General features: G+C 40.8%; 1 protein-coding gene across 2 annotated transcripts in view; it reads left to right on the top strand.

The window, feature by feature from the left end:
- The first annotated feature begins 376 nt into the window (after positions 1-376).
- The window catches only part of TSPAN8 (tetraspanin 8), a 219,432-nt gene continuing 194,878 nt past the window's right edge, over positions 377-24,930 (top strand). For both annotated transcript variants that reach the window (XM_038756599.1, XM_038756598.1), the window contains exon 1: positions 377-561. In XM_038756599.1, coding sequence (XP_038612527.1) covers positions 429-561 — 133 coding nt within the window. In that variant the 5' untranslated portion in view covers positions 377-428. The remainder of the gene's footprint in view (positions 562-24,930) is intronic.

The raw sequence follows: 24,930 nt of genomic DNA, 5'->3' as shown, positions 1-24,930 counted from the left end.
ATTAAAAAAACACCATAGTACTCTCCAAAGCATTTAATACAGAGCTCTGCACATAATAAGCGTTACATAAATATTACTGATCAAGTGATCAGCGCCTCGGAGATAGAAATGGAGAGAAGCGTTCATTCATTCGTTCATTCAATTGTATTTATTGAGCGCATACTGTGTGCAGAGCACTGTACTAAGCGCTTGGAAAGTACGATTCAGCAACAAATAGAGAGAATCCCTACCCAAGCTTTCACTGAGGGAGGTCGTACGTCCCAGGCAGAGTCACCGAATATAAGCAGGGCTCTTTTCCAGTCTTCACGAGTGCCAGAGGAATGACAGCTCCCGGACAGCATAACAGCTGGAGTACAAAATTGCACGCACATGGTATCTCTCTCCTCTCAGGTCCATGTGTCCCGGCATCACAAGGAGACTGTCACGGCATGGAAGCCGAATGCGCCTGTTGGACTCCGATACACCATTTCTCAGGAGAGGGCCGACACTCCTGGATTTACACTGGGAATTTTGGCTCAAGACAAAGAGAAGTCACAGAGATTCAACTAGTCTTGAAGCTGGGTGAGAAAAATTCTTACTTATCCTTTTGGAAACAGTTCAGTGGAGGTGAGGAAAGGTCCGGTGGAAGGTATCATGAGGTGAAAGAAGACTGAAATGTAGAATTTGACTACACATTAGCCTAATTTCTACAATGATCCTATTAGAGTGGAATCAAATCCTTTCTGCACTACTTTCCCGATTTGAGAAATTGATATTTCCCTAATTTTAAAATCTGTGGTGAAAGTGTGCTACGAAAAACCCATATGAGTTTCTCATGCACGATTAAGGTGCTCAGCTGAAGAGTGCCAGGATCACTTTGGTTAACAGGTAAGCAAGTATTCTTTTACAGGTAGAGTGAAACGGTGTTTACTCAACTGGCGGGCTTATTCAGCTTGCTTGGAAGAGTTCATTGTTTACCCTGATCATTTTACATTCATGATATAATCAGTCTGATGCTAAATTTCTTAACTTCCTGAAGATAAACCAGATTTAATTGAGGAAGGAAGAAAGAGAATTTAGGAATAAAGCCCTATTTTATTTTCTATTTTTTGTGAGGAAAACAGCAATTCATTTAATTTATTACACTGAAATCATTTACTCTGAAAAATCAATTAAATCTGCATTTGATCCTAATCACTGTAATAATGTGAACTTACAAATAGATCCAGATGTTTATAATTGCCTAAATAGGCATGAAAGTGAACAGTATGTATCTGTCCTTTCACTTGGGCAATTTCACCAGCTCATTTTCAAATATAGTGAATATGAGTCTCATTCTTCTTATGCAGATAACTTGCTGGCCGAAGAATATATTCAAGGACTGAACAGTAATTGTTCTGGCTGCAAATAAAATTAAATGTATAATTTCTAAACTATCAGAATGCCTTATTTCTAAGTCTAAAATGATATGAGAAAAGAAAACTGAGGAAATGAATAATAAAATGCCCTAAATGAATGCTTTCCCAGCTTTTCAACAAACTTAATTCTTTCTTGCTAAACAGTGGCTGAGACCCAGAATCCAGATACCTGGAGCCACTGTTTTTTTGTTTTCTTCAGCCTCGTTTTATTTTTCCTTTAGATCAGCAATTCAAGCTCAAATTCCCGAAATTCATAGATATAGGAGGCTCACTTGGGCTCAGAAGGGAGCTGAGGGTGAGTAAAGAGAGTGATGCGTAGGGAGTGAGACTGATTTTAGGGAGTGCACAAGATCGAATCAGAGTGAAAGGATCCTGTCCTTTAATATTCCTTGTTTGGAGCACAATTAGTAGAGGAAGTAGTAGTAATTGTTGGTATTGTAGTTGTAGTGGTAGTAGCAATAATAGAAGTAATAGTAGAAGTAATAATAATAATAGTAATGATGGCATTTGTTAAGCATTTACTACATGCAAAGCACTGTTCTAAGCACTGGGAAGGATACAGGGTGATCAGGTTGTCCCAGGTGGGGCTCACAGTCTTAATCCCCATTTTACAGGTGAGGTAATTGAGGCACAGAGAAGTTAAATGACTTGCCCAAAGTCACACAGCTGACAATCAGTGGAGCCAGAGTTTGAACCCATGACCTCTGACTTCCAAGCCCCTGCTTTTTCCACTGAGCCACGCTGAAGTAGTGGTAATAGTTGTCATAGAAACAACTATGCCGAGCCCACAGCTAGCTGCCTTATTAGTGACTGTTTGTGATCCTGTGAACAAGAGAGAGACTTTGCTGAGGCACTGATCTACCTGAGACAGGTGATTGCAGGCCTATGGGAGTGAAGCGTGGAGGGAGGTGGGCTTTTCTCTCCCTGTTCTACCTGAACCAGTCAGTGACTGCTATGTAGAGGCACAGCTGCTTGTGTAAGGAAGATAAAAGGCACTCATTTTGAATAGCATCGGGGCATCTGTGAGTATACACAGAGAAACAAGCATGCTAACAGCAGTACTTGGAAGCAGAAAGAAGAAGCATTGGTAGGATGGGCCCCTTTGACCACAGACTGCTGTTGGACTCTTGGTGGAGTGAGTGAGTGTGTATATGTGTCACTCTTGCATGCTGATAAAACTAAGTAAAAAACTTTCCACATTAACCTTAGTGAGGAGAGGTGTGGTCTCTCTTCTAGAGAGCAAGTCAGGGTGATGCAGGAGGGAGAAGAGAAAAGGGGGGCTTAGTCTGTGCCTCTTGGAGAAGATACACCCTCAGTAAGGTTTTGAAGGAGGGGAGAGTAATTGTCTGTCAGATTTGAGGAAGGAGGGCATTCCAGGCCAGAAGCAGGACGTGTGCTAGGGGTCTGAGGAAACATAGGTAAGATCAAGGTACAGTGAGAAGGTTAGCATTCATTAGGCACTCAGCCAAATGCATACCCACAAAACACTTTTTTGTTTCTTCCTTGCAAACAAATCTCTTTTTTAAAGTGTTTAATAATGATGGTATTTATTAAGCACTTACTATTTGCCAAGCACTGTTCCAAGTGCTGGGGTAAGTATGAGGTAATCAGGTTGTCCCATGTGGGGCTCACAGTCTTAATCCCCATTTTGCAGATGAGGTATCTGAGGCACAGAGAAGTGAAGTGACTTGCTCGAGGTTACACAGCGGACTAGTTGCAGAGGTGGGTTTAGAACCCACGACCTCTGACTCCCAAGCCTGGGCTCTTTCCACTAAACCACGCTGCCCAATCACCTAGCAAATGACACACCCACCCACCCTTCAAATGTGAAGAAAATGCATTGACAGTGTAATTCACCTATGAATTTATATGTGATTGAAAAGGTCAGCAGTGGGACCCCAAATCCCAGACACAATATGTTCATAAAAAGATTGTCTGTTATTTTAGTTCCACTTTAGAGGTTTGCAGAGCCTGATGTTTTATCTTTAGCCTCCTTATCTCTTGGTCTTATGAAGCTTCTGTTAAAAAAGAGCACTCCCTTTTTGGAATTTATTCCAAGTTTTCCTGAATGCAGCCCTGTCTGAGACTTTGTTCAAATGTTGGAAATTTAGTTTCAGCTCATCCTATGGCAGATGGTCGGACATCTTGAGGTCATTCATTTTCTTAGTAAATCTATGTTGAGGTGAGTATAGTTTCAGTGCTAGTAGACTAAACTAGTTGCTCTAGACTGTAAGCTTCGCGAGCACTTAGAACAGTGCTCTGAATATGGCAAACACTCATTAAATGACATTGATCAAGTGATTTCATTCCCAAGCTTCATTGCTTGTGATGTTGTCTTGTCAGCTGATGCTGAGTATAGCCAGAAAACGATGCAGATGAGTTGCTTACAGGGCTGGATGTGGGGATTGTGTTGGATCCATGTCGCACAGACAGAGAGAGAGTTCAGCAGCACTAAAACTATGAAGACCTTTAGTTTTATCAGGAGCTTTGATGATGATGATGGCGTTTATTAAGCGCTTACTATGTGCAAAGCACTGTTCTAAGCGCTGGGGAGGTTACAAGGGGATCAGGTTGTCCCACGGGGGGCTCACAGTCTTAATCCCCATTTTACAGATGAGGTAACTGAGGCCCAGAGAAGTAAAGTGACTTGCCCAAGGTCACACAGCAGACATGTGGTGGAGTCGGGATTCGAACCCCTGACCTCTGGCTCCAAAGCCCGGGCTCTTTCCACTGAGCCACGCTGCTTTGATACCATGCTGCCACCACAGTCTGTTTGACAGTTTCTCAGAGGATGTGCTGGTCTTCTTGAGATTGCTTTCTACTTGTCTATTGTTGAATCAGTGGCCAAGGTGCTGCCTAGGTAACAGAATTCTGTGACAATATAGACTTTTAGACAATATAGACTCTGTGTTGCCAATATAGACTTTTGGCTGAGTATGATTTCCCTGGTACAGGTTGATACATCTCCTTCGTTTTCTTTAGATTTATTGTCAGCCCATAATACTGGCCTATTTGGTGGAATACTGGCCTTTTTGTTGCATCTTCCAGCATGACTGCATGGAATAAATTGAACAGGATCGGGTCACTAGGCATCCCTCTCTTGCTCCCTTGACAATGGGGAATGGATCAGACAGAACTCCTTTTTTTTCTCTGACCCTACCAGCCATGCTGTCATGAAATAATCTCAGAACCATGATCAGCTTTTCTGGGCAACCCAAATCACTAAGTCATTTCCAGAGCCCAGAATTTTTGGTGGTAGCAAATGCTTTCCAATGCTACTAGGGTATTTCAATTAAGGTACTTAATGCTGTTCCCTGAACTTTTCTTGCCTCTGATGCACAATATTACTGCAAACAATGAAGATATCTCAGCAGCCTATCATCTGTTATGGGAGTCATATATTAGTAAACAGTGGACATATTGTTTCTCCCCGTTTCTTGGAAAGGATCATTTAATAGAAAAGTTTTTTTAAAATAAAACAAAACATAAAACAAGTGAATTAAGTAGGAGCAGTGGAAAATAAATTAAAGAGTAAGGAATTGCAAATTATCTGGAGAAAAGATGGATTTTTTTTAAGACCTGTAAGAATTAAAAGAACTTCAGCAAAATATACTGAAAACATTATTTCATGACCTTTTTATTAAGAATTGTATCTTAGTCATTTAGTATAACATTTCAGTACAATCACAATTACATAGAGTGCACCAAAATATAACATATTAGCAGAGTAAGTGCATAATTGATCCATTAAGATTCATTTAATTGTGCTATAATAATGATGGTACTTTTTTAATGATGGCATTTATCTTTACTCCAGTTCTTTGTCATTAAATTTTCCAGAAACCTTTTACAGTTATTTGTTTGATTTGTGGACAGTAAAAAAATGAGACTTTTTTGTTTTAATCTTTTTTTTTTTTACATGTTGTAAAATCTTGTAGACTTGGTTCCTTATTCATGTAATTTCTGGGCCTGCAATTATTTACAGGAGAAAATCAGAGTAAAGATTTTGGTGCTTCATAAGGCCCCATGCTTTCATTTGCTTATTCCGAGCTCTCTCTCCAATGGATGCCTCCTTGTTACCTGCATTTCAACAGAGGGTGTGGGAAACAGGATGGATAGAAGAGATGATAAAGTATAGTACGAACTTTTAAAACTCCCCTTGTTGACTTTTCCCCTGAAATAAACGAGGGCAAACTTCACCGGAGTGGTATTTACCCATCTCTTTTTTTAATGGTATTTAAGTGCTTACTATATGCCAGACTCTGTACTAAACACTGGGGATAACCCAAGCTAATCAGGTTGGACACAGTCCATGTCTCACATGGGGCTCACAGTCTTAATCCCCATTTTGCAAATGAGGTAACTGAGGCACAGAGAAGTTAAGTAACTTGCCCAAGGTCACACAGCACACACGTGGCAGAGCTGGGATTAGAACGCAGGTCCTTTTGGCGCCAAGGCTCTATCAGGCCAGGCTACTTAGGCCAGCCCCCCCCCCCCACACACACACACGTACGCACCAAGGGTCACCTCCTATTTCTGTCCCAGAGAAGGTGGTTTGCCCCCGGTGCTTGCCCCCACTATCTCTGCATTTTGGGTCCCTTTAGGCCTCTGGAGTTAAAAACTACAATTCCAAGAATGGACAGTTTGTGTGAGGGGACAGGGAGCATGAAGAGGGCCATGTGTATTTTTGAGTATAGACAAAATATGAATTATTCATAGATATTTTAATAGAAACAATTAGGGCCTTTTTGAAGGAAGGGATTTAAAATGATGATATATGGGATTGGCAGAGTTTCCTTCTGCATTTCCTCTTGCTTTCAAGACATGCCTACTTGGAATTTCTCCTGTCACCACAAACTTAATATGTCTAAAGCATAACTCCTTATCTTCCCACCCAAACCCCTTTCTGTCATCCTTTCTCCCTTTATTCATCCCCCCCAAACCCAGCCCCACAGCATTTTTGTAAATATCTGTAATTTATTTATTTACATTAATGTCTTCCTCCCCCTCTACACTGTAAATCACTGTGGTCAGGAAATGTATCTGTTATATTGTACTCTCCCAAGTGCTTAGTACAGAGCTCTGCCCACAGTAAGCACTCAATGGATACGATTCACTGGCTGACTGACAAGCCCGTAATCTTGGTGTTTTCCTTGACTTCTCTGTCTCATTCAACCCACCATAATCTATCACTAAATCCTGTCAGTTCAACCTCCACAATATTGCTAAAATCCTCGCTTTCCTCTCCATCCAAACAGCTACCATGTTAATTCGAGTACTTATCCCATCCCACCGTGATTACTGCATCAATCACCTTGCTGACCTTCCCTCATCCTGCCTCTCGCCACTCCAATCCATACTTCACTTGCCTGCCCGGATCATTTTTCTACAGAAAGGTTCATAATTTTTCCCACTCTCCCAAGTGCTTAGCGCAGTAAGGATTGATTGATTCTGAGAAGCTCAGGATGTTTCACATGTATTCTCCTTTTACTCTTCTAGATTCTATATTGGAAAATATTTCTGCAAAAGAATGCAAATACATAAAACCACTTAAAATATATCCTTCCACCTATCTGTCTGTCTATATAGATCTTTAGCTTCTTCAGACCAAGGATTTTGTCTATTGACTATTGTATACTCTCAAGTACTTCAGTGCTCTGCACAGGAGGGCTTAAAATATACCACTGACTGATATAGATATGTCTTTGCATAAGTGGAATAAATAAATGGCAGCAGGACAGACAGAAGCAAACTGCAATAATAATAATAATTGTGGCATTTATTTAGCACTTACTATATGCCAAGCACAGTTCTAAGCTCTGGGGAAGATAGAAGGTCATCAGGTTGGACACAGTCCCTGTCCCATATGGAGTTCGCAGTCTTGATCCCTGTTTTACAGAAAAGGTAACTGAGGCACAGAGAATTGAAGTGGCTTGCCCAAGGTCACACAGCAGACACATGGCAGAGCTGGGATTAGAACCCTGAGCATTCGTGACCTCCCTCCCTGCCTGCCACAGATGGGAGAAGTCTGGCCTCTCCCAGATGTAAGTGGGGATAAAGGAATTGAACTGCGAAAAACCAACGACAGCACCTACAATGTGGGGAACGTTTGGACTTTTGGGACAGTCCCCGTGGCTTGTGGAAAGCTAAACATCTGCTATTTTAACACTGTTGTAATGATAACACTGTAAAAATCAGGGTATTTGTTAAGCACTCACTATGTGATAAGCACTTTGCCAAGAGCCAGCGTGGATTACAAAGTATCAGTGGCATTCATTGGGTACTTACTATGGAGAGCTCTGTGCTAAACGCTTGGGAGGGTACAATACAAGAGGGTAGGTAGACATGATTCTTGTCATTCATTCATTCAGTCGTATTTATTGAGCACTTACTGTGTGCAGAGCACTGTACTAAGCACTTGGGAAGTACAAGTTGTCTTCAAGAAGCCTATAGACAAAATAAATAGATCAGATGCAATCCCTGTCTTCTATGGGGCTTCTGGGCTAAAATAGTCGGAGTCTTTTGTTCTTATTGTTGCTGTTAATGTTGAGTTTATTGTTTTTGATTTAATATGTTTTTTCTTTCCTTCTGTGTCCAACTCCAGTCTCCACCTTGGCCCCTCTAAGACTTTGAGCCAGCTGTGGGCCAGGGCCCTGTCTGAATGGGCCTCTGGATTTTTCCCAAGTGCTTAGTGCTCTACTGTGCAAACAGTGCAAAGGCAATAAATAATAATTTCATATTTCATTTCATACTTCGATTCCATTGATCTAGATTTCTAAAAACATATCAAACTTCAAACAGGAATGACAAGGAAGAGAGGTTTCCCTAGGATTCTGTTTTTCCTGCCCCCAACTTTTTTTTCCTCCCACTGCTCGATGGTTTGAGACGTGTTTTGGTCTTAATAATAATAATAATGACGGCATTTATTAAGCGCTTACTATGTGCAGAGCACTCTTCTAAGCGCTGGAGAGGTTACAAGGTAATCAGGTTGTCCCACGGGGGGCTCACAGTCAATCTCCATTTTACAGATGAGGTAACTGAGGCGCAGAAGTTAAGTGACTTGCCCAAAGTCACACAGCTGACAATTGGCGGAGCCAGGATTTGAGCCCATAACCACTGACTCCAAAGCCCGGGCTCTTTCCACTGAGCCACACTGCTTCCCTATCTTGCCATTTCCCTCAACTTCTATGTTGAACAAAGTCATCCATGTTTGTCTCTGGTAATTTCATTATCTCTAAATTGTAAGCTCATCTCTAGACTGTAAATGTATCCCTAGACAGTAGCTCACTGTGGGCAGGGAATGTGTCTACCAACTCTTGTATTCTACTCTCCAAAGTGGTCAGTACAGTGCTCTGCACACAGTAAGTGTTCAATAAATGCCACTGATTAAAGTGTCAAATACCTCATTTACTCTGCTTCCTTCATGTCCTTCAGACTTGGAATTTTTTTCCTGGGATTCATCTGCATATAGTTTTTAGGTCTGGGCACCTAAAATGTTCTCTCTTCCCTCTGTGTATGAAAGCTTTTTTGCTGTTACCTCTTCTTGGGCATGGCCACTTCCCAAATACATATTCTTTTCTTTTTCAGTATTGGGAAAATGATGCTTTTAACGCCCCCCCACCCCCACCCCGCCCGCCACAAGCTGGACTCACTATCTAATGTGCTGTGAACACATTGGCCTAATTAGCCAAAAGGCAATGAAACCCAGCCCTAACAAAAATACACCTATGCATTTTGGCAGTAGTTGGAAATAATATGAGAGCTGAATTAAAAATTGATTTCTAAGCCATCCTCTGATACACAGTAGCCTCTGCATGGCACAAGGCTTTTAGTTCTAGTTTTCTTCTTCAGTTTCTTTTTCCATCTGCGCTCTTCACCTTCCCTCTGATAATATTCTTATGATTTTTTTTGGTTATTCTACCACTTTCACTCTTTTCAAGCTCCATCTTTTCCTTCCTCACTCTAGTTCCTCCCCACTGATTTTCTTTTTTTTTTATGTGACTTGCTCCCAATAGCTCTGCATGTTTATCAGAGATTTGGAATCAGTTCTTTCTTTTTTATATGCAAACCTGAGGCCTGGGTGGTCCTACTTGCCCCTCATATTTCTGATTTTTACAATCCTCATTTGTTGTATTAGCATGTTTGGTGTGCCAGAACCTGTCTCAATGAGATTGGTCAAAACTGTTCAGGTTGTGGCAGATTTTCTCTTTAAGCTATAGTCCTTTTTTCTTATTCCTCTTGGAATACTAATTGTTGTATTTGAGTGCTTACTATGTCAAGCACTGTACTAAGTGTTAGGGTAGATACAAGATAATCAGGTCCCATATAAGGCTCAGTAACTGAGTAGGAGGAATAGCAGGTATTGAATCCCCATTTTGCAGATGAGGGAACTGAGACCCCGAAAAGTTAAGTGACTTGCCCAAGATCACATAGCTGACAACTGGTGGAGCCAGGATTTGAACCCAGGTCCTCTGAATCCCAAGCCTGTGTTCTTTCCACTAGGCCATGCTGCAGCTTCTCCTGTAGCCTTAATCTCCCCTCTATATTATTATTCTCTGTTCATTATTAGAATGCTAAACACATTTGCACGAAACATTCTGAAATATATTGCACCAACTTGGATTGCATCATTTAAAACACAAAATCATGCCTTACCTTGACTCCGGCTTTTTGGGTAGGCCAGTCATTTACCCCACGTTCCCTGTTTCTTCAAGGTGAGTCCTTTCTAGAATACAACTTTGCTCTACATCTATCCTTCTTTTACCTCCTATTGCTAGTGTTTGCGATACAATTCCTGTGAGTCCTTTAGTCACAGTTTCTATCAATCAGTAATATTTGTTGAGTTCTGACTGTGCAAAACCCTGAACTAACCCCTTGGGAGAGTGGAGTACAGTAAAGTTGGTAGGCACGATGGCAATATTATTAAGGGCTTTAAATACCCAATGTTCTCATCCTATTTCTTAAGTCAGTCAGTAGACCAAGGGTCTTTGAAAACCACTGCCGAATGTTTCCTTAAGCAGTTGGTGAATTCTTTCAGAACTTCCCAGCGGAGCAAGTTTCTTCCAGAAGCATTCCTACTTCACAAGGATTTTCCTGTTTACCTTCCTTTCAAGCCTTCAAATTTTTCCCTCTAAATTCTCACTTTCTCATCTTCCCAGAGATTCGAAGGGGAACCCGCCAAATCACCACATCTCTTGTCAAATGAATGGGAGAGTTTTCTTGAAGTTTTTGCAGAGAAGGGCAGTGCTCTGAACCTCAATAATGCTGTAGATGATGGATTAAGTAACTTTTCTCTTTGTCTAACCTGGATGTACTCATTCTAATTTTTCAGAACCACAGCGAATTTTTCTGCCCTTCTAGACTGTTCCCCTCTCTTCCCCTCTAGACTGTAAACTCGTTGTAGGCAGGGAATGTGTCCGCTTATTATGTTGTATTCTCGCAAGTGCCAAGTACAGTGCTCTGCACAAAGTAAGTGCTCAGTAAATGCAATTGAATAAATAAATTCCCTTGGCTTTGAACACTTTAGTACATACCCAGGCAAAACTTTATGTGCCTATTTTTCCCCTTCCTCCCACATAATCTCTTCTCTTTTCATAGTGTAAATACTTTCCTCATTTCTGTTTTACTCATGCTGCTTGTGTGTTTTTCCCCTTCTCCCTTGTTCATCTGCCAATATTTTCTTGAAAATACCTATTTTGTTTCTGAAGAAAGCAATGAAGAGGAGGAACAATATAAGGTGATTTAGAGAATACAATCCTAATCATTCATATCTTATATCTTAACTGGATATCTCCCAACCTTCCGATGAATTCTGAAGAGAGACCAGAAAAACACACTGGTTTTACTGTTATCTGTTTTAGCAATACCTTTGTCTCTTCTTGTTCTAAATGAAATTTCTTCAGGCTCCATATCCCTTCCCTGAACTACCTTTCCAAAGGAATGGTCCAAAGTACAGACTTCCATCTCATTTTATTGCAGGACACATGCTGTTAGAAGATTTTATGTATTCTGCTTGACTTCTCTCCCTTAAAAGTTCATTCAGTTATTAGGAGGCTGTTGTGAGATTGATGTTCTTCATTCCTGTCTCCTTATATAAAATATCCAAATGCATTACTTCATATTTCTTTTTTTTTAATTGCCCTGCCCTTGTTTATTGCACAATTACAGCCTCCTCCAACACTGCTCTAATTGTAATGTGTAGGAAAGAAGCTAACTCTTCAACGATTTTTTTTTTCTTCTGTTTGGCGTAGCTTAAGTATTATTATCTTCCACTGTGGTTGATCATGGTACCCCTGTTTCTCTTCAGCCAACTGGTGACCCACCTCTGGGCAGAACAACTGGCCATCGAAACAAGGGCTAAATCACATTGAATTTTGTCTCTCCCCTTTGCTCCCCCCTCTAGACTGTAAGCTTCTTATAGGTAGGGAACATTTCTACCAACTCTGTTGTATTTTATTCTCCCAAGCAATTAGTACAGTACTGTGCATTACAAAATCACTCAATAAATACCAATTGGTTGAAGGAACAAAACCTGCCAGTCATCGAGGTCCCATTGTCTCAATTCAATGTCACATTTTCTTTTCTCACCCGGAAATGAAATAGCTTTCTTGGTTATGTTATGATGGGGCATGCTATAGTACTTTTGAATATCCTCCGTCACTCCTTTTTCATTCCAAAGTATAATAAAATATATTGAGACTTTATCTTAGGCACAACAGTATCTTTGAAAATTCCATGAAGCAAATCTCTGTTCCCTTTTTTGTGTACTTATAGCAAAATCCATCATTGTCCTATCCCTGAAACAGACATTACATTGTTTTATGTCTGGGATTTGGCAGCAAAGACATTCCTGGTCATCATTCCCATTATGTTTCCACACATAATCCCGGGATTGACATTTTCTTTTTTGCATCTGTGCTCAGGAGATTGTCCCAGATTTCAATGATGAATCGCCTTTTCAATGGTTCAGTGATGCTTGTCTTTTCTCTGAGACCTTGCAATCCTTACTATCTCTTGTTCCCGTCTTCCTCTTCTCTTACATTAGCCTTTAAAAAGGAAGCAACAAGAGCATTACATTGGTACCAGAAATATCTCCTCCCGGAGTCTTTTCTTCCTCTTTGTTGTGGCACATTCCTTCTTTCTCTTTTCTGCAGCATTTTCTCCATCTCCTCAGGGGAGGAGTCCATTTGTTTTGTTTCCTTTGCTAGATTGTTTAATTTTGGGAAAGGTATCAAGTTCCAAGCTCATTTCCTCTTTCATTCTTTTATATGAATATGCATGTACATCTTGTATCTACCCTAGTGCTTAGTACAATACTTGGCATATAGTAAGCACTTAACAAACCCCCAGTTGTTTATTTTTAGTATTAGTCATATAAAAACATGGATGGAGGATACCATTGTAAATGTTGGATCACGCATGGCCCAGGCATAAAGGTTTAGAACTAAATGCTTGTGTTAAGGAATTGCAGCATAGCCTAATGGAAGAAGCACAAATGGGTGACCTTGGCCAAGTTATTTCATTTCTCTGATGAAGTTTTTTCACCTGTAAAATGGGGATTCAATACCTGTTCTCCCTCCTACCAAGACTGTGAGTCCCATGTGGGAGAGGGACTGTGTGTCCGACCTGATTAATTTAGAAGAGTGTAGGACACATGGAAAGGGCTTAACAAAGACTGTGAGTAATAAAATAAAACTAAGTTTCTTACTGAGAGAACTGCCTCTCCAGGAAAAATTGAGTAAAACTGTATATTTCAACTTTAGAAAACTGGGTAACTTTTCATAGAAAGTTTGGGTAATTATCCACTAATTTGGATAAGTCTAGATAACCAATCCAGATATTCAGGCAAAGACAGTTTGTTTTTTGTCCTACATTTTTGTTTTTCATTTTCATTTGTCTTGGTCCATTTTATTTGAGGTTAATCAGTCAAGGATATTTATTGAGTGTTTACTGTTTGAAAAGCACTGTAATAATAATAATAATGATGGCATTTATTAAGCACTTACTACATGCAAAGCACTGTTCTAAGCTCTGGGGAGGTTACAAGGGGATCACAGGTTGTCCCATGGGGGACTCACAGTCTTAATCCCCATTTTACAGATGAGGTAACTGAGGCCCAGAGAAGTTAAGTGACTTGCCCGAAGTCACACAGCTGGCAATTGGCGGAGCTGGGATTTGAACCCATGACCTCTAACTCCAAAGCCCGTGCTCTTTCCACTGAGCCATGCTACTTTTCTGCGCTTGGGCGAGTACAATAGGACTGTTTCCTTGGAGAAAATCTTCATTCATTTGGTGGATTGAGATTTTAATTTTGTACTTCTACTATCTCCTTCTGTCCCTTTTTGTCTGTCCTACCCACCACTGCATTTCCAAAGTTCCAATTTCTACATACCTACACAAAAGAAGCATACATCATCATCATCATCACCTTCATTGATGGTATTTTCTGAGCGCTTACTATGTACACTAAGCATTTGGGAGAATACATTCCAACAGAGTTAGCAGACATGTTCCCCGCCCACAGTGAACTTAGTCTAGAGGGGGAGAAAAACATGTAAATAGGATAGTATGGAGCATTTAATCTTCAAGGAAATGGGTCTCAAATTAACAGCCATTATTTATTTTTCATTGTAGACCAAAACTTGCCATTATTTGGATGTTTTCTTTCATATTTCTCGAACCCTGTTCATTTATTACCAGATTCTGGTGACAAACGATTGCCTATTGCAGATGGCCCTTTCAGAAATTAAATACTTCAAAACCTAAGAACAGAATCAGGCCCCCAAAGCAATTCCCCAAATTAAAAAGGTTACCCTAGCCTTATGAATCACTTTGGTGGCATTACATATTTGATTCTTCTCCAAAAATGATAACAACACTGGAAATATTTTATTGGATGCCCTAAGGAGTTTTTGCCTATGAGATCAGACTTCAAAATAATTGGCTAAGAAACAAGCTTAAAGCAATTTGAGTCTTGAAAAATATTTACTGTGTTTTTATAGGCAGCGTATTTGGCACACCAGTTGCTTCAAATAACAAGGACAAAAAGATTTTCAGTGAAGCTGTTGAATTTTTCACCAACATACACTCAGGAGAAGTTGAGCAGATATTTTTATCCATCGAACTACTTATCTATCAATCTATTATGAGAAGGAGCATGACCTAGTGGATAGAACACTGCTCTGGGAGTCAGAAGGACGTGGGTGATAATCCTGGCTCGGCCACTTTATTCCTTTGGTTGTATTTATTGAGCACTTACTTTGTGCAGAGAACTGTACTAAGTACTTGGGAAAGTGCAATGCAACAAAGAAAGTGACATTCCCTGCCCCTAGCGAGCTCCCAGCCTAGAGTGTGAGCTCTAGACTGTGTGCTGTGTATTCACTTGTGTCTATGCTGTGTCCACTTGTGTGCTGTGTGACCTTGGGCAAGTCACTTCACTTCTCTGGGCCTCAGTTACCTCATCTGTGAAATGGGGATTAAGATTGTGAGCCCCATGTGGAACAGGGATTATGTCCAACCCGGTTTGCTTGTATCCACCCAAGCTCTTAGTACAGTGCCTGGCACATAGCAAGTGCTTAACATAACATAATTATTATAATCTCCCTATCTTCATTCTCAAGGATAAAAGTAAGACCTGTGATTTTTAAGAAGTTGAAAAAATGGGTGATTAATTATGGTATTTGTTAAGCGCCTGCTATGCTCCAGGCACCATTCTAAGTGCTGACTGTATATCCATGAATCTCTTCCATACATAAAGGATAGATAAAGAAGAAACAGCTCCAGAGAGCATGTTTGTAGCTTACAGTTGAGTTTCCTCCTCCAGAAGTTCATTCATTCATTGAGCGCTTACTGTGTGCAGAGCACTGTACTAAGCACTTGGGCAAGTACGATACAGAATTAGAGAGACATTCCCTGCCCAAGTAGAGAGTCAACAGCAGCTTTAAGGAATTATTTGGGATCAGCCTCACCAATTAATGATCTATGTGCCCTCAATAAACTGACCTAGCATGACAATTCAGCATGGCCCTGAGGAAAGAGCACAGGATTAGCAATCAGGAGACCTAAATTCTCATCGCAGCTCCGCCACTTGTCTGCTGTGTGACAATGTATTTGCTCCTCAGTTTTCTCAACCGTAGATGAGGATTAAATGCTGTGAGCCCCATGGGGTGCAGGGGCTGTGTCTGACCTGATTATATTGCATCTACCCAGCGTTTAACACAGTGCTAGTGCAGAGTAAGAGCTCAATAAATAGCGCAATTAGCATTATAATGACTTTCCCGATTGCTGGGCTGGGGGGTTTCTTTTTTCAAACACGCTCTTAGAGCAGGTCAGCCATCGTATCTCACTGAGTTTTCTACTCCTGATCACTCCATGTCTCCACTTTGATGCTCAGCTTCATTGCCTCCATGTTTCAGACTGTGCTTTGGTGCCTCTAAAGGATTCCCATGGCCGCCTAGTAGCTGATTGTCTTCCCTCTCTTTGCCTTGTGGAACATTTGGGCGTATTCAGTCTCACACCAAATCCTGTTCATTCTTCCTCCACAACATTTCCAGATTGTGTCCCTCCCTCTATATCCTAACCTACTAAGCAGGTCCAGGATTTTGTCACTCCCTATTTGACTACTGGATCCACCTTCTTCACTGATCTCCTGGTTTTCAGGCTCTCCACTCAGGAGCTTGTACTTCACAGCAATGCCTGCATCATTTTTAATAAGACAGCATTCTGTGTAAACACTCCTCAGAAACCTCTAAATGCTTGTACAATCCTTTCTGTATTAAACAGAATGTCCTGATCATGTTTATTAAAGCATTCTATCGGCCTCTCCTTCCTACTTATCCATTCTCTTCTCCCACTCTACCCCAGGTGATAGTCTTCGTTCTTCTCAAGGTAACCTGTTCATTGTACCCCGTTCTCACCTCTTCCAACATTGAACATTTACCTGTACCCTGCCCCCCTCTAAATCTGCAGCCATCTCCCATTCTCAAATTTGACAGATTACACTTCTCCTCATTAGGAAGCCCTTCTGAAATTGCGCATCCTCCAACAGAACTGACCTGATTAATCTCTAATCTCTGCTGTTTATATTCCTTTCTTCTTCCCGTCCAGCACTTCTGCTTCACGGAAGCACTAAAGTAATCAAAACCTCCTGTGACCTATTTACAAACCTTATTACTCAAACACTAACTGAGAATACATATCCTTCCTTCTATTTGAAATTTATTTTAGTGTCTGCTTCTCTCACTTGATTCTAAGTTCCTTGAGGGAAGGGATCATTTTAACTAATTCTACTGGACTCTCTCAAGGGCTACTACTGTGTTCTGAACACATTGGGTGTCCAATAAATACAACTGTTCATTGACAGATGAACAATGGTTCTGTGGCTTGAATGTTCACAAAGTGATTTTAGACCAATGCTTTAGTCCTGGAAAATTCTGAATCTATAAGTGTAAGAGTACAGATTTTAGGTGATATCAGAAAATGTAAAATTAGCAAAAATAAAATATATATGCAGATATATTTGTATGTATCATATATAGAACACACTTTTAAAACATGGCATTTGGTAAGTGCTTACTATGTGCCAAGCATTGTCCTAAGCACTGGGATAGATACGAGCTAATCAGGTTGGACAAACCCCATGTCCCACATGGGGCTCACAGTCCCATTCCATTCTACAGATGAGGTAACTGAAGTATAAAGAAGTTAAATGATTTGCCCTAGGTCACACAGCGACAGCAGACATGTGGCAGAGCTGGGATTAGAACCTAGGTTCTTTAATTCCCAGGCCCATGCGGCTTCTCGTGTGTGTGTGTGTGTGTGTGTGTACTTGTATATATTAGCAAAAATAGAATATATGTATATATGTAATACAAGTAAATTTGTGTAGATATAATATATAAGTATATATACAACTATATCTATGCACATGTGGGGAAGCAGTGTGGCTTAGCGGAAAGAAAGCAGGCTTGGGACTCAAAGGTCGTGGGTTCTATTCCTGGCTCTGCCACTTGCCAGCTGTGTGACTTTGGGCAAGTCATTTCTCTTCTCTGTGCCTCAGTTATCTCATCTGTAAAATGGGAATTAAGACTGTGAGCCCCACGTGGGACAACCTGATTAGCTTGTATCTACCCCAGTGCTTAGAACAGTGCTTGACACGTAGTAAACACTTAACAAATACCATTAATATTATATATACTTTTTTTTTACTAATTCTCTATCTCACTGTCTCTCTGAAAATAGCTAGAGGGTTGGTACTGATGGTGATATTTTAGTTTAATCCAGGCATGTAAGTGAGGCTGAAAATACCGATGCATGATTGATCATTTCTTCCCCATCATGAGCATTTAAAGAATGCTCTTTGCTTCATCTCCCTCTTGGTGTCCTGATTTTCCAAAAGCTTCTATTTTAAGACTGTCATGTCATTTCTAATCACTGTGTGAGGGCTGATTTGTCTTCTGCTGCTGGCACCCAACTGTTAACAGCTACTTCACATTATCTGAGGGTTTTACTTCATTGTGTCTTTAGTAATAGGAGTAATAGTAGTAATGACACTTATTAAGTGCTTACAATGTGTTTAAGCACTATACTAAGTGCTGGAGAAATCACAGTCACTGTGGGGCTCACAATCTTGACTGAGTTAAGGACAAGCATACAGAAAAAAATAGCAATAGCTTTTTTAAATCAAAGACAACAATTACACAAAAGCAAGAGAAGAGCAGTCCATCACTGCTGAGGAAAAAAATATAGTCTTCAGTTTCCTCATGATCTCAGAAAGGCTGTTTCTCGACTGCTTTCATCACTGTGGATCTCCAGCTTCTCTTTGGACGGCTATCAGATCTTATGTTTGCCACCTTGGAGCTCTCTTCATTCGCCTCTTGCCTCTCAGACTGCTTCTTTCTCTGTCTCTCTCACTAGTTATCTTGTCATCACTCACCCTACAGTCACAGGAGTCTTGCACATCTCTGGGTTGCATCCTTTGCATTTGTACCCCTCTCTTGAGGAACTCTTGTGCTTGCATGACTCAAAAATCCTCCTCTCTAGGTTTGACCTCTCTGAATTTGAATCCTGTATCTTTGCTTTCAGGATATCTCCACTTTTGGTTTTTGTTCTGTATTCACTAAATGTTTATTATAGGCCAGGCACTGTACTAAACTCTGGCGTAGATGCTAGCTAATAAAATTAGACATAATCCAAGCAGGCGTGTCCCTGATTGCCAAACCAGGACTAAGTAGACACTCTATAAATACCTTGGGTTGATTGATTCACTAACAAGAACATTTAAGGGTGACCCTCTTCAGGTTTGTAAATTTAGCTTTGTAGTTCTGGAGTTTTTGTTTTATTGTTAGTAAGGCTGAAGAGATTGAACTGGGATGGTAAGAAATGATCTCACATGCAGTATTCATTTTTCCGTGGTCAGTAGAGTTTAATCCCCTCTTACTTGGTCAAAGGAAACTACGTCAGCCCTATACAATAGAATAAGCCCTGGCCATTCTCATCTACTTTTTCATTAATTATAGCTTTCTTGTTCATTGCTGAAAATCGTCTTCCTCAAACTTGTTTTTCCTGTTGCAACAGTACACAGGAGTAATTAATGTTATTTTATTGAAAACCTCTGGGAGAGAAAAATAGGTGTCTTGATTTCTACTTTAAATTCTCATAATTGTAGTTCCAAATAACTGGTTGGGAAAGATCTGTTATTTTACTGCAGTTCAAAATAAGGCAGGGGAAAGGCAGTGTAGAGGAAACATTAAACAGTCGTTAGCTATATACGGCAATTTTATGGGGATTCATTCCAAGGAGTTCTTATCTCGGTGGGTTTTACTTGTAACTCTAATAACTAATTATCGGGGGCTCTAATTGTCTATGTAATAATAATAATAATGGCATTTTTTAAGTGCTTAGTATGTGCAAAGCACTGTTCTAAGTGCTGGGGAGGTTACAGAGCGATCAGGTTGTCCCACAGGGGGCTCAAAATCTTAATCCCCATTTTCCAGATGAGAGAACTGAGGCACAGAGAAGTCAAGTGCCTGCAAAGGGACTAGAAAACAGATTTAGTTGAGCACAGTTTAAAATTTGAAGTAACTCCTCATACTTTTCCAATAAATGTATTGTTTGATATTTGAAGTCTTTAAAACTTAGGAGCCCCTGGACAAGCTATAATAAGCTTAATAAAAAATAAACTTATAATAAGCTTAATAAACAATTTGTTAAGGGCTTACTATGTGCCAAGCACTGTTCTAAGCGCTGGGGGGATACAAGGTAATCAGGTTGTCACAGGTCGGGCTCACAGTCTTCATCCCCATTTTACAGATGAGGGGACTGAGGCACAGAGAAATCAAGTGACTTGCCCAAAGTCACACAGCTGACAAGTGGCGGAGTAGGGATTAGAACCCAGGACCTCGGAATCCCAAGCCCGGGCTCTTGCCACTGAGCCATGCTGCTTCTCTTCATTTAATCCATTTAGAACTGAATTCAAGTGAATTTCAAACACCCAAACAATATGCTTAAATACTGCTCCATATTGTCCTTTCGACATTGAGTAATGTTCTATCAACTTTTTGAATTTGAAGTCTTTCTAAATGCTACTAGAGGCATAACCGGGGATCAAGCCATGTTGTTATAATAATAATAATGGTAAGTGCTTACTATGTGTCAAGCCCTGTTCTAAGCACAAGGTAATCAGGTTGTCCCACGTGGGGCTCACAGTCTTAATCCCATTTGACAGATGAGGTCACTGAGGCACAGAGTAGTCAAGTGACTTGCCCAAAGTCACATAGCTGACGATGATGATGATGGCTTTAGTTAGGTGCTTACTAAGTGCCGAACACTGTACTAAGCGCTTGGGAAGTACAAGTTGGCAACTTATAGAGACGGTCCCTACCCAACAGTGGGCTCACAGTCTAGAAGTGGGAGACAGAGAACAAAACAAAACATATTAACAAAATAAAATACATAGAATAAATATGCACAAATAAAATCAATCAATCAATGATATTTGTTTTGCACTTACTGTGTGCAGATCATTGTGCTAAGCTCTTGGGAGAAGTACAGTAAAAGCTGGTGGACATGTTCCCTGGGTGAGGCAGACAATAATAATAATGATAATAATAATAATAATATTTGGTAGGCACTTATAGGGCCAGCCCAGTATTATGCACTAGGTAGATACAGGATAATTAGGTGGGACCCAGTTTCTACTCCATGTGGGGAAGGGAGAAAGTATTTCATCTCAATCAATCAGTGACTGGTATTTATTGAGCACTTAATGTGTGCAAAGCACTGTACTAAGCACTCAAGGAAGTACGATGCAACAGAGTTGGTTGACACCTTCCCTGCCCATTTAATGTTCTTACATTAAAAGCCTCTATTTTTCAGCACTTGATTTTAAATCTCACATTACCCCTTGGATTCTAGGAAAGGAATAGGAAAGACCAGCAACTGGGGGAATTATGCAGTAGTGATCTGTTTAAACAGGGTGAAAGGGCAGATAGAAAAGGCATTTATTCTCCTGTTCTGTTTCTTTGAATGCTGAGAAGAGAAGAGAAGCCATAAGGAAGAGAGGAAATGTGTCGAACCAAAGGTTTCCAGGCTATTTTGCTGAACTTTTGAAATAAATCTCTATCTTAATGGAATAGGTTGGGGCTGAGGTGGTTAAAAATCATCATTTTAGCTCCATCTATTGGCAGCACATACTGCTTTAAGCATACCTCAGATGAATTCCGAACGGCTTGGAAAGTAATGCAGTTTTGAAAGGTAGAGTTTAGGAAATGGCAAAAGGAGGAAAAATAATCAGTGCTGTTACCCTACTAGGGAAGAGAAGGTTGTGCCCTTCTGGACGATCATAAGCACTTAGTACAGTGCTTTGCACACAGTAAGCGCTCAATAAGTACGATTGAATGAACATGTTTCAGAGAACAATGGAAAATCCCAAAGTCCCTCTTAATAGTTTGCCACATTCTGTAAATTCTTTCTCCTTAGTCTTTGTAGAATGAGCTTTTTCAGTGTCATTCCTATAGCTGCTTCTTTGTTTCGTTTATGAAATGGTTTTCTCTTTCTAGCTACCCTCTGGGCCTTTCTCCCTATCAGCCAGTGCTGAGAAAATGATCTTTCACATTAGTCATTGTGACCACATTGTCAAACTCATTCAGTGCACTTTCTGTTTACTAGCCCCAGGATCACTCGCAAATAAGAGAGAAAAATAATTTCCTTGACAATCTTTTAGTGGATTATTTAGCCAACTCCGGATCCTTCAGAGTCTGATTATTCAAGGCCTTTTGATTTCTCACTTTTGCTTTCTGCATTCAGGCATTTTACTGCTTTTTCAGCTTACTCATTGAAAGGTAGTCAGGACACATAGGGAATTGCCAATCCTATCCCCTTTGGTTACTGAATCAGCCTTCTCCCTGGCCTCTCCACCATCAGCTTCTCCCTGCTCCAGTCCAATTGTTACCGTGCTGCCCAAATCGTTTTCATAAGCAATGTTCTACGCATCTCCCCACTTCTCCTCCAAATCCTTCAAATGTGATTCATTCCTGTCGGTATCAAGAAGAATCTTCAACTCATTTGCTTCAAGGCACTCCTCCAGCTCCCTCCTCCTTCTTTACCCACTCTCCTCTTCCATTTTATTTTATTTCACAGACTTTGTTCCTTCAAACCTAGCCTTCTCATTGTGCCTTAACCTTGATTCCCCAACTGCCGATGGCTTGCTCCATGCTTTTTTCTCCCATCTAATAGGCCCTCTTCCTTCAAATACACCTGACCATGGCTCTCCCCATCTTCAAAGCCCTCCTGAATCACCACTTCCTCCAGGAGGCTTTCCTGATTAATTTTTTTTCTCCTTAGGTTATTCCTCACTGCTACCACATCACAACACCTCTAGAATCCACCTCCAATGATTGCCCATCCATAACCACATCAAGCAGAAACTCCTTAGTGTTGGCTTTAAGGCACTCAATCAACTCTCTCCTATTTTACCTTACTGACTTCCTAATAACAATATTAATTGTGGTATTTCATTCATTCAATTGTATTAAACACTTAATGTGTGCACAGCACTGTACTAAGTGCTTGGAAAGTACACTTCAGCAACAGAGACAATCCCTACCTGACAATGGGCTCACGGTCTAGAAACGGGCTCACACTAGGTGCTTACTAATGTGCCAAAAACTCTCCTAAATACTGGGGTAGATACAAGGTAATCAGTTTGGACACGGTCCCAGTCCCACATGGGGCTCACAGTCTTCATTCTCATTTTACATAAGAGGTAACTGAGGCCCAGAGAAGTTGAGCGACTTGCCCAAGGTCACACAGCAGACATGTAGCAGGGCCGGGATTAGAATCCACATCTTCTGATTCGTAGGCCCGTGCTCTTTCCACTAGGCCACACCGCTTCACTGCAACCTAGCCCCCACACTTTGCTTTTCTAATGCCAACCTACTCACTGTTCCTCACTTTTGTCGTTCTCACTGCCAACCCCTTCCGACATCCTCCCTCTGGCCTGGAACTGTCTTCCTTCATATCGGACAGACTACCACTCACCCCACTTTCAAAGCTCTCCCCAGATCACATTTTCCCCAAGAGGATCTTCCCAAATCAACCCTCATTTCTGCCACTCACTTTCCCTTCTGCATTGCCTGTGCACTTAAGTCTGTACCCTTTAAGCACTTTGCTACTTAACCTATCCCCAGCCCGACAGCATGTATGTATATATCCTAAAATTCTGTAATTTTCCTATTTTAGTACACAACTCCCTGTCTAGCCTGTAATCTCCTCGTGGACAGGGATCATGCCTACTAATTCTATTGTATTGTACTCTATCAAATGCTTAGAACAGTAATCTTTGTTCAGAAAGCTCTCAATAAATTCTATTATTGTACTGATTGATGGATGCTACCTCATCACTTAAGTACCCAGCCACCTATATCATTTCTTCTTAGGTCAACTTTCATACTGGATTATTTAAGCTCTTATTCATTGACTAATCCATCTTTATATTTTGTTCTTCCTTCTTTCTATAAACCTTTGAGTCTGTCTCCTCACAGTTGATTGTAAAGTTAGTTTGGGGGCATGGATCATTTCTTGTCTTGTCTTATGCCACTGAGTCGTCTCCAACCCATAGCGACGCCGTGGCCACATCTCTCCCAGGACGCCCCACCTCCATCTGCAATCATTCTGGTAGTGGATCTTTAGAGTTTTCTTGGTCAAAATACGGAAGTGGCTCACCATTGCCTTTTTCCACGCAGTAAACTAGAGTCTCCACCCTCGACTCTCTCCCGTACTGCTGCTGCTGCCCAGCGTGGGTGAGTTTTCACTTGTAACTGTACCGTGCTGCCCAAATTGTTTTCATAGAACAATATTCTACGCGTCTCCCCACTTCTCCTCCAAATCCCTCAAATGTGATTCATTCTTGTCTGTATCAAGAAGAATCTTCAACTCATTTGCTTTCCTTCCTTCCTTGCCTTCCACTCGCTAGCCACTGCCCAAGCTTGGGATGGAATGGGTAGGCCTCTGCTTGACTCTCCCTCCCGTAGTCGGGACTGGTAGAGTACTGGAAACTCTTCAGGTGTGACCCTGAGAGGAGGATGGATCATTTCTGTCTCTGTTTTATTCTCCCAAGAATAGGTACAGAGAAGCAGTGTGGCTCAGTGGAAAGAGCCCGGGCTTGGGAGTCAGAGGTCATGGGTTCTAATCCCAGCTCCGCCACATGTCTGCTGTGTGATCTTGGGCAAGTCACAACTTCTCTGAGCCTCAGTTACCTCATCTGTAAAATAGGGATTAAAACTGTGAGCCCCACGTGGACAACCTGATCACCTTGTATCCCCCCAGCATTTAGAACAGTGCTTTGCACATAGTAAACACTTAATAAATGCCATTATTATTATTATTACTTAATACAGTTGGCTGATTGAATGATTGATACTATTTGCTATTTCTAGCTGCTCTAGGAAAATGTTTATTCAAAGAGATTCAGATTCAGTGGCTTTCTCTACACCGTATGCTCACTGTGGGCTTGCAACATGCCTACTAACTCAGTTGCATTGTAATAATAATAGCATTTGTTAAGCACTTAATATATGCCAAGCACTAAGTACTGTACTCTCCCAAAAGCTTAATACAGTGGTATGCACACAGTAAGTGCTCAATGAATGCCATTGCTTAACTGATTTTATTCTCCCTCTCTCATTATCTCAGAAAATCAAGAGGTAGTAATAATTGGGCAATGGTTTTCTTCTGATAATAATAATGATAATAATGGTAATGTGATAACAGTAATAATGATAATATATGTTAAATGCTTACTTTGTGCCAAGAACTGTATTAAAGCACTGGGGTAGATAAAAGCTGATCAGATGCAGTCCATTCATTCATTCATTCAATCGTATTTATTTAGCGCTTACTGTGTGCAGAGCACTGTACTAAGTGCTTGGGAAGTACAAGTTGGCAACATATAGAGACGGTCCCTACCCAACAGTGGGCTCACAGTCTAGAAGTGGGCTCACAGTCTAGAAATGTCCCACGTGGTGTTCACAGTCTG

This window comes from Tachyglossus aculeatus, chromosome 14, assembly GCF_015852505.1.
Source record: "Tachyglossus aculeatus isolate mTacAcu1 chromosome 14, mTacAcu1.pri, whole genome shotgun sequence".
Taxonomy (NCBI): Eukaryota; Metazoa; Chordata; class Mammalia; order Monotremata; family Tachyglossidae; genus Tachyglossus; species Tachyglossus aculeatus.
This window is presented reverse-complemented; position numbering and strand designations above follow the sequence as displayed.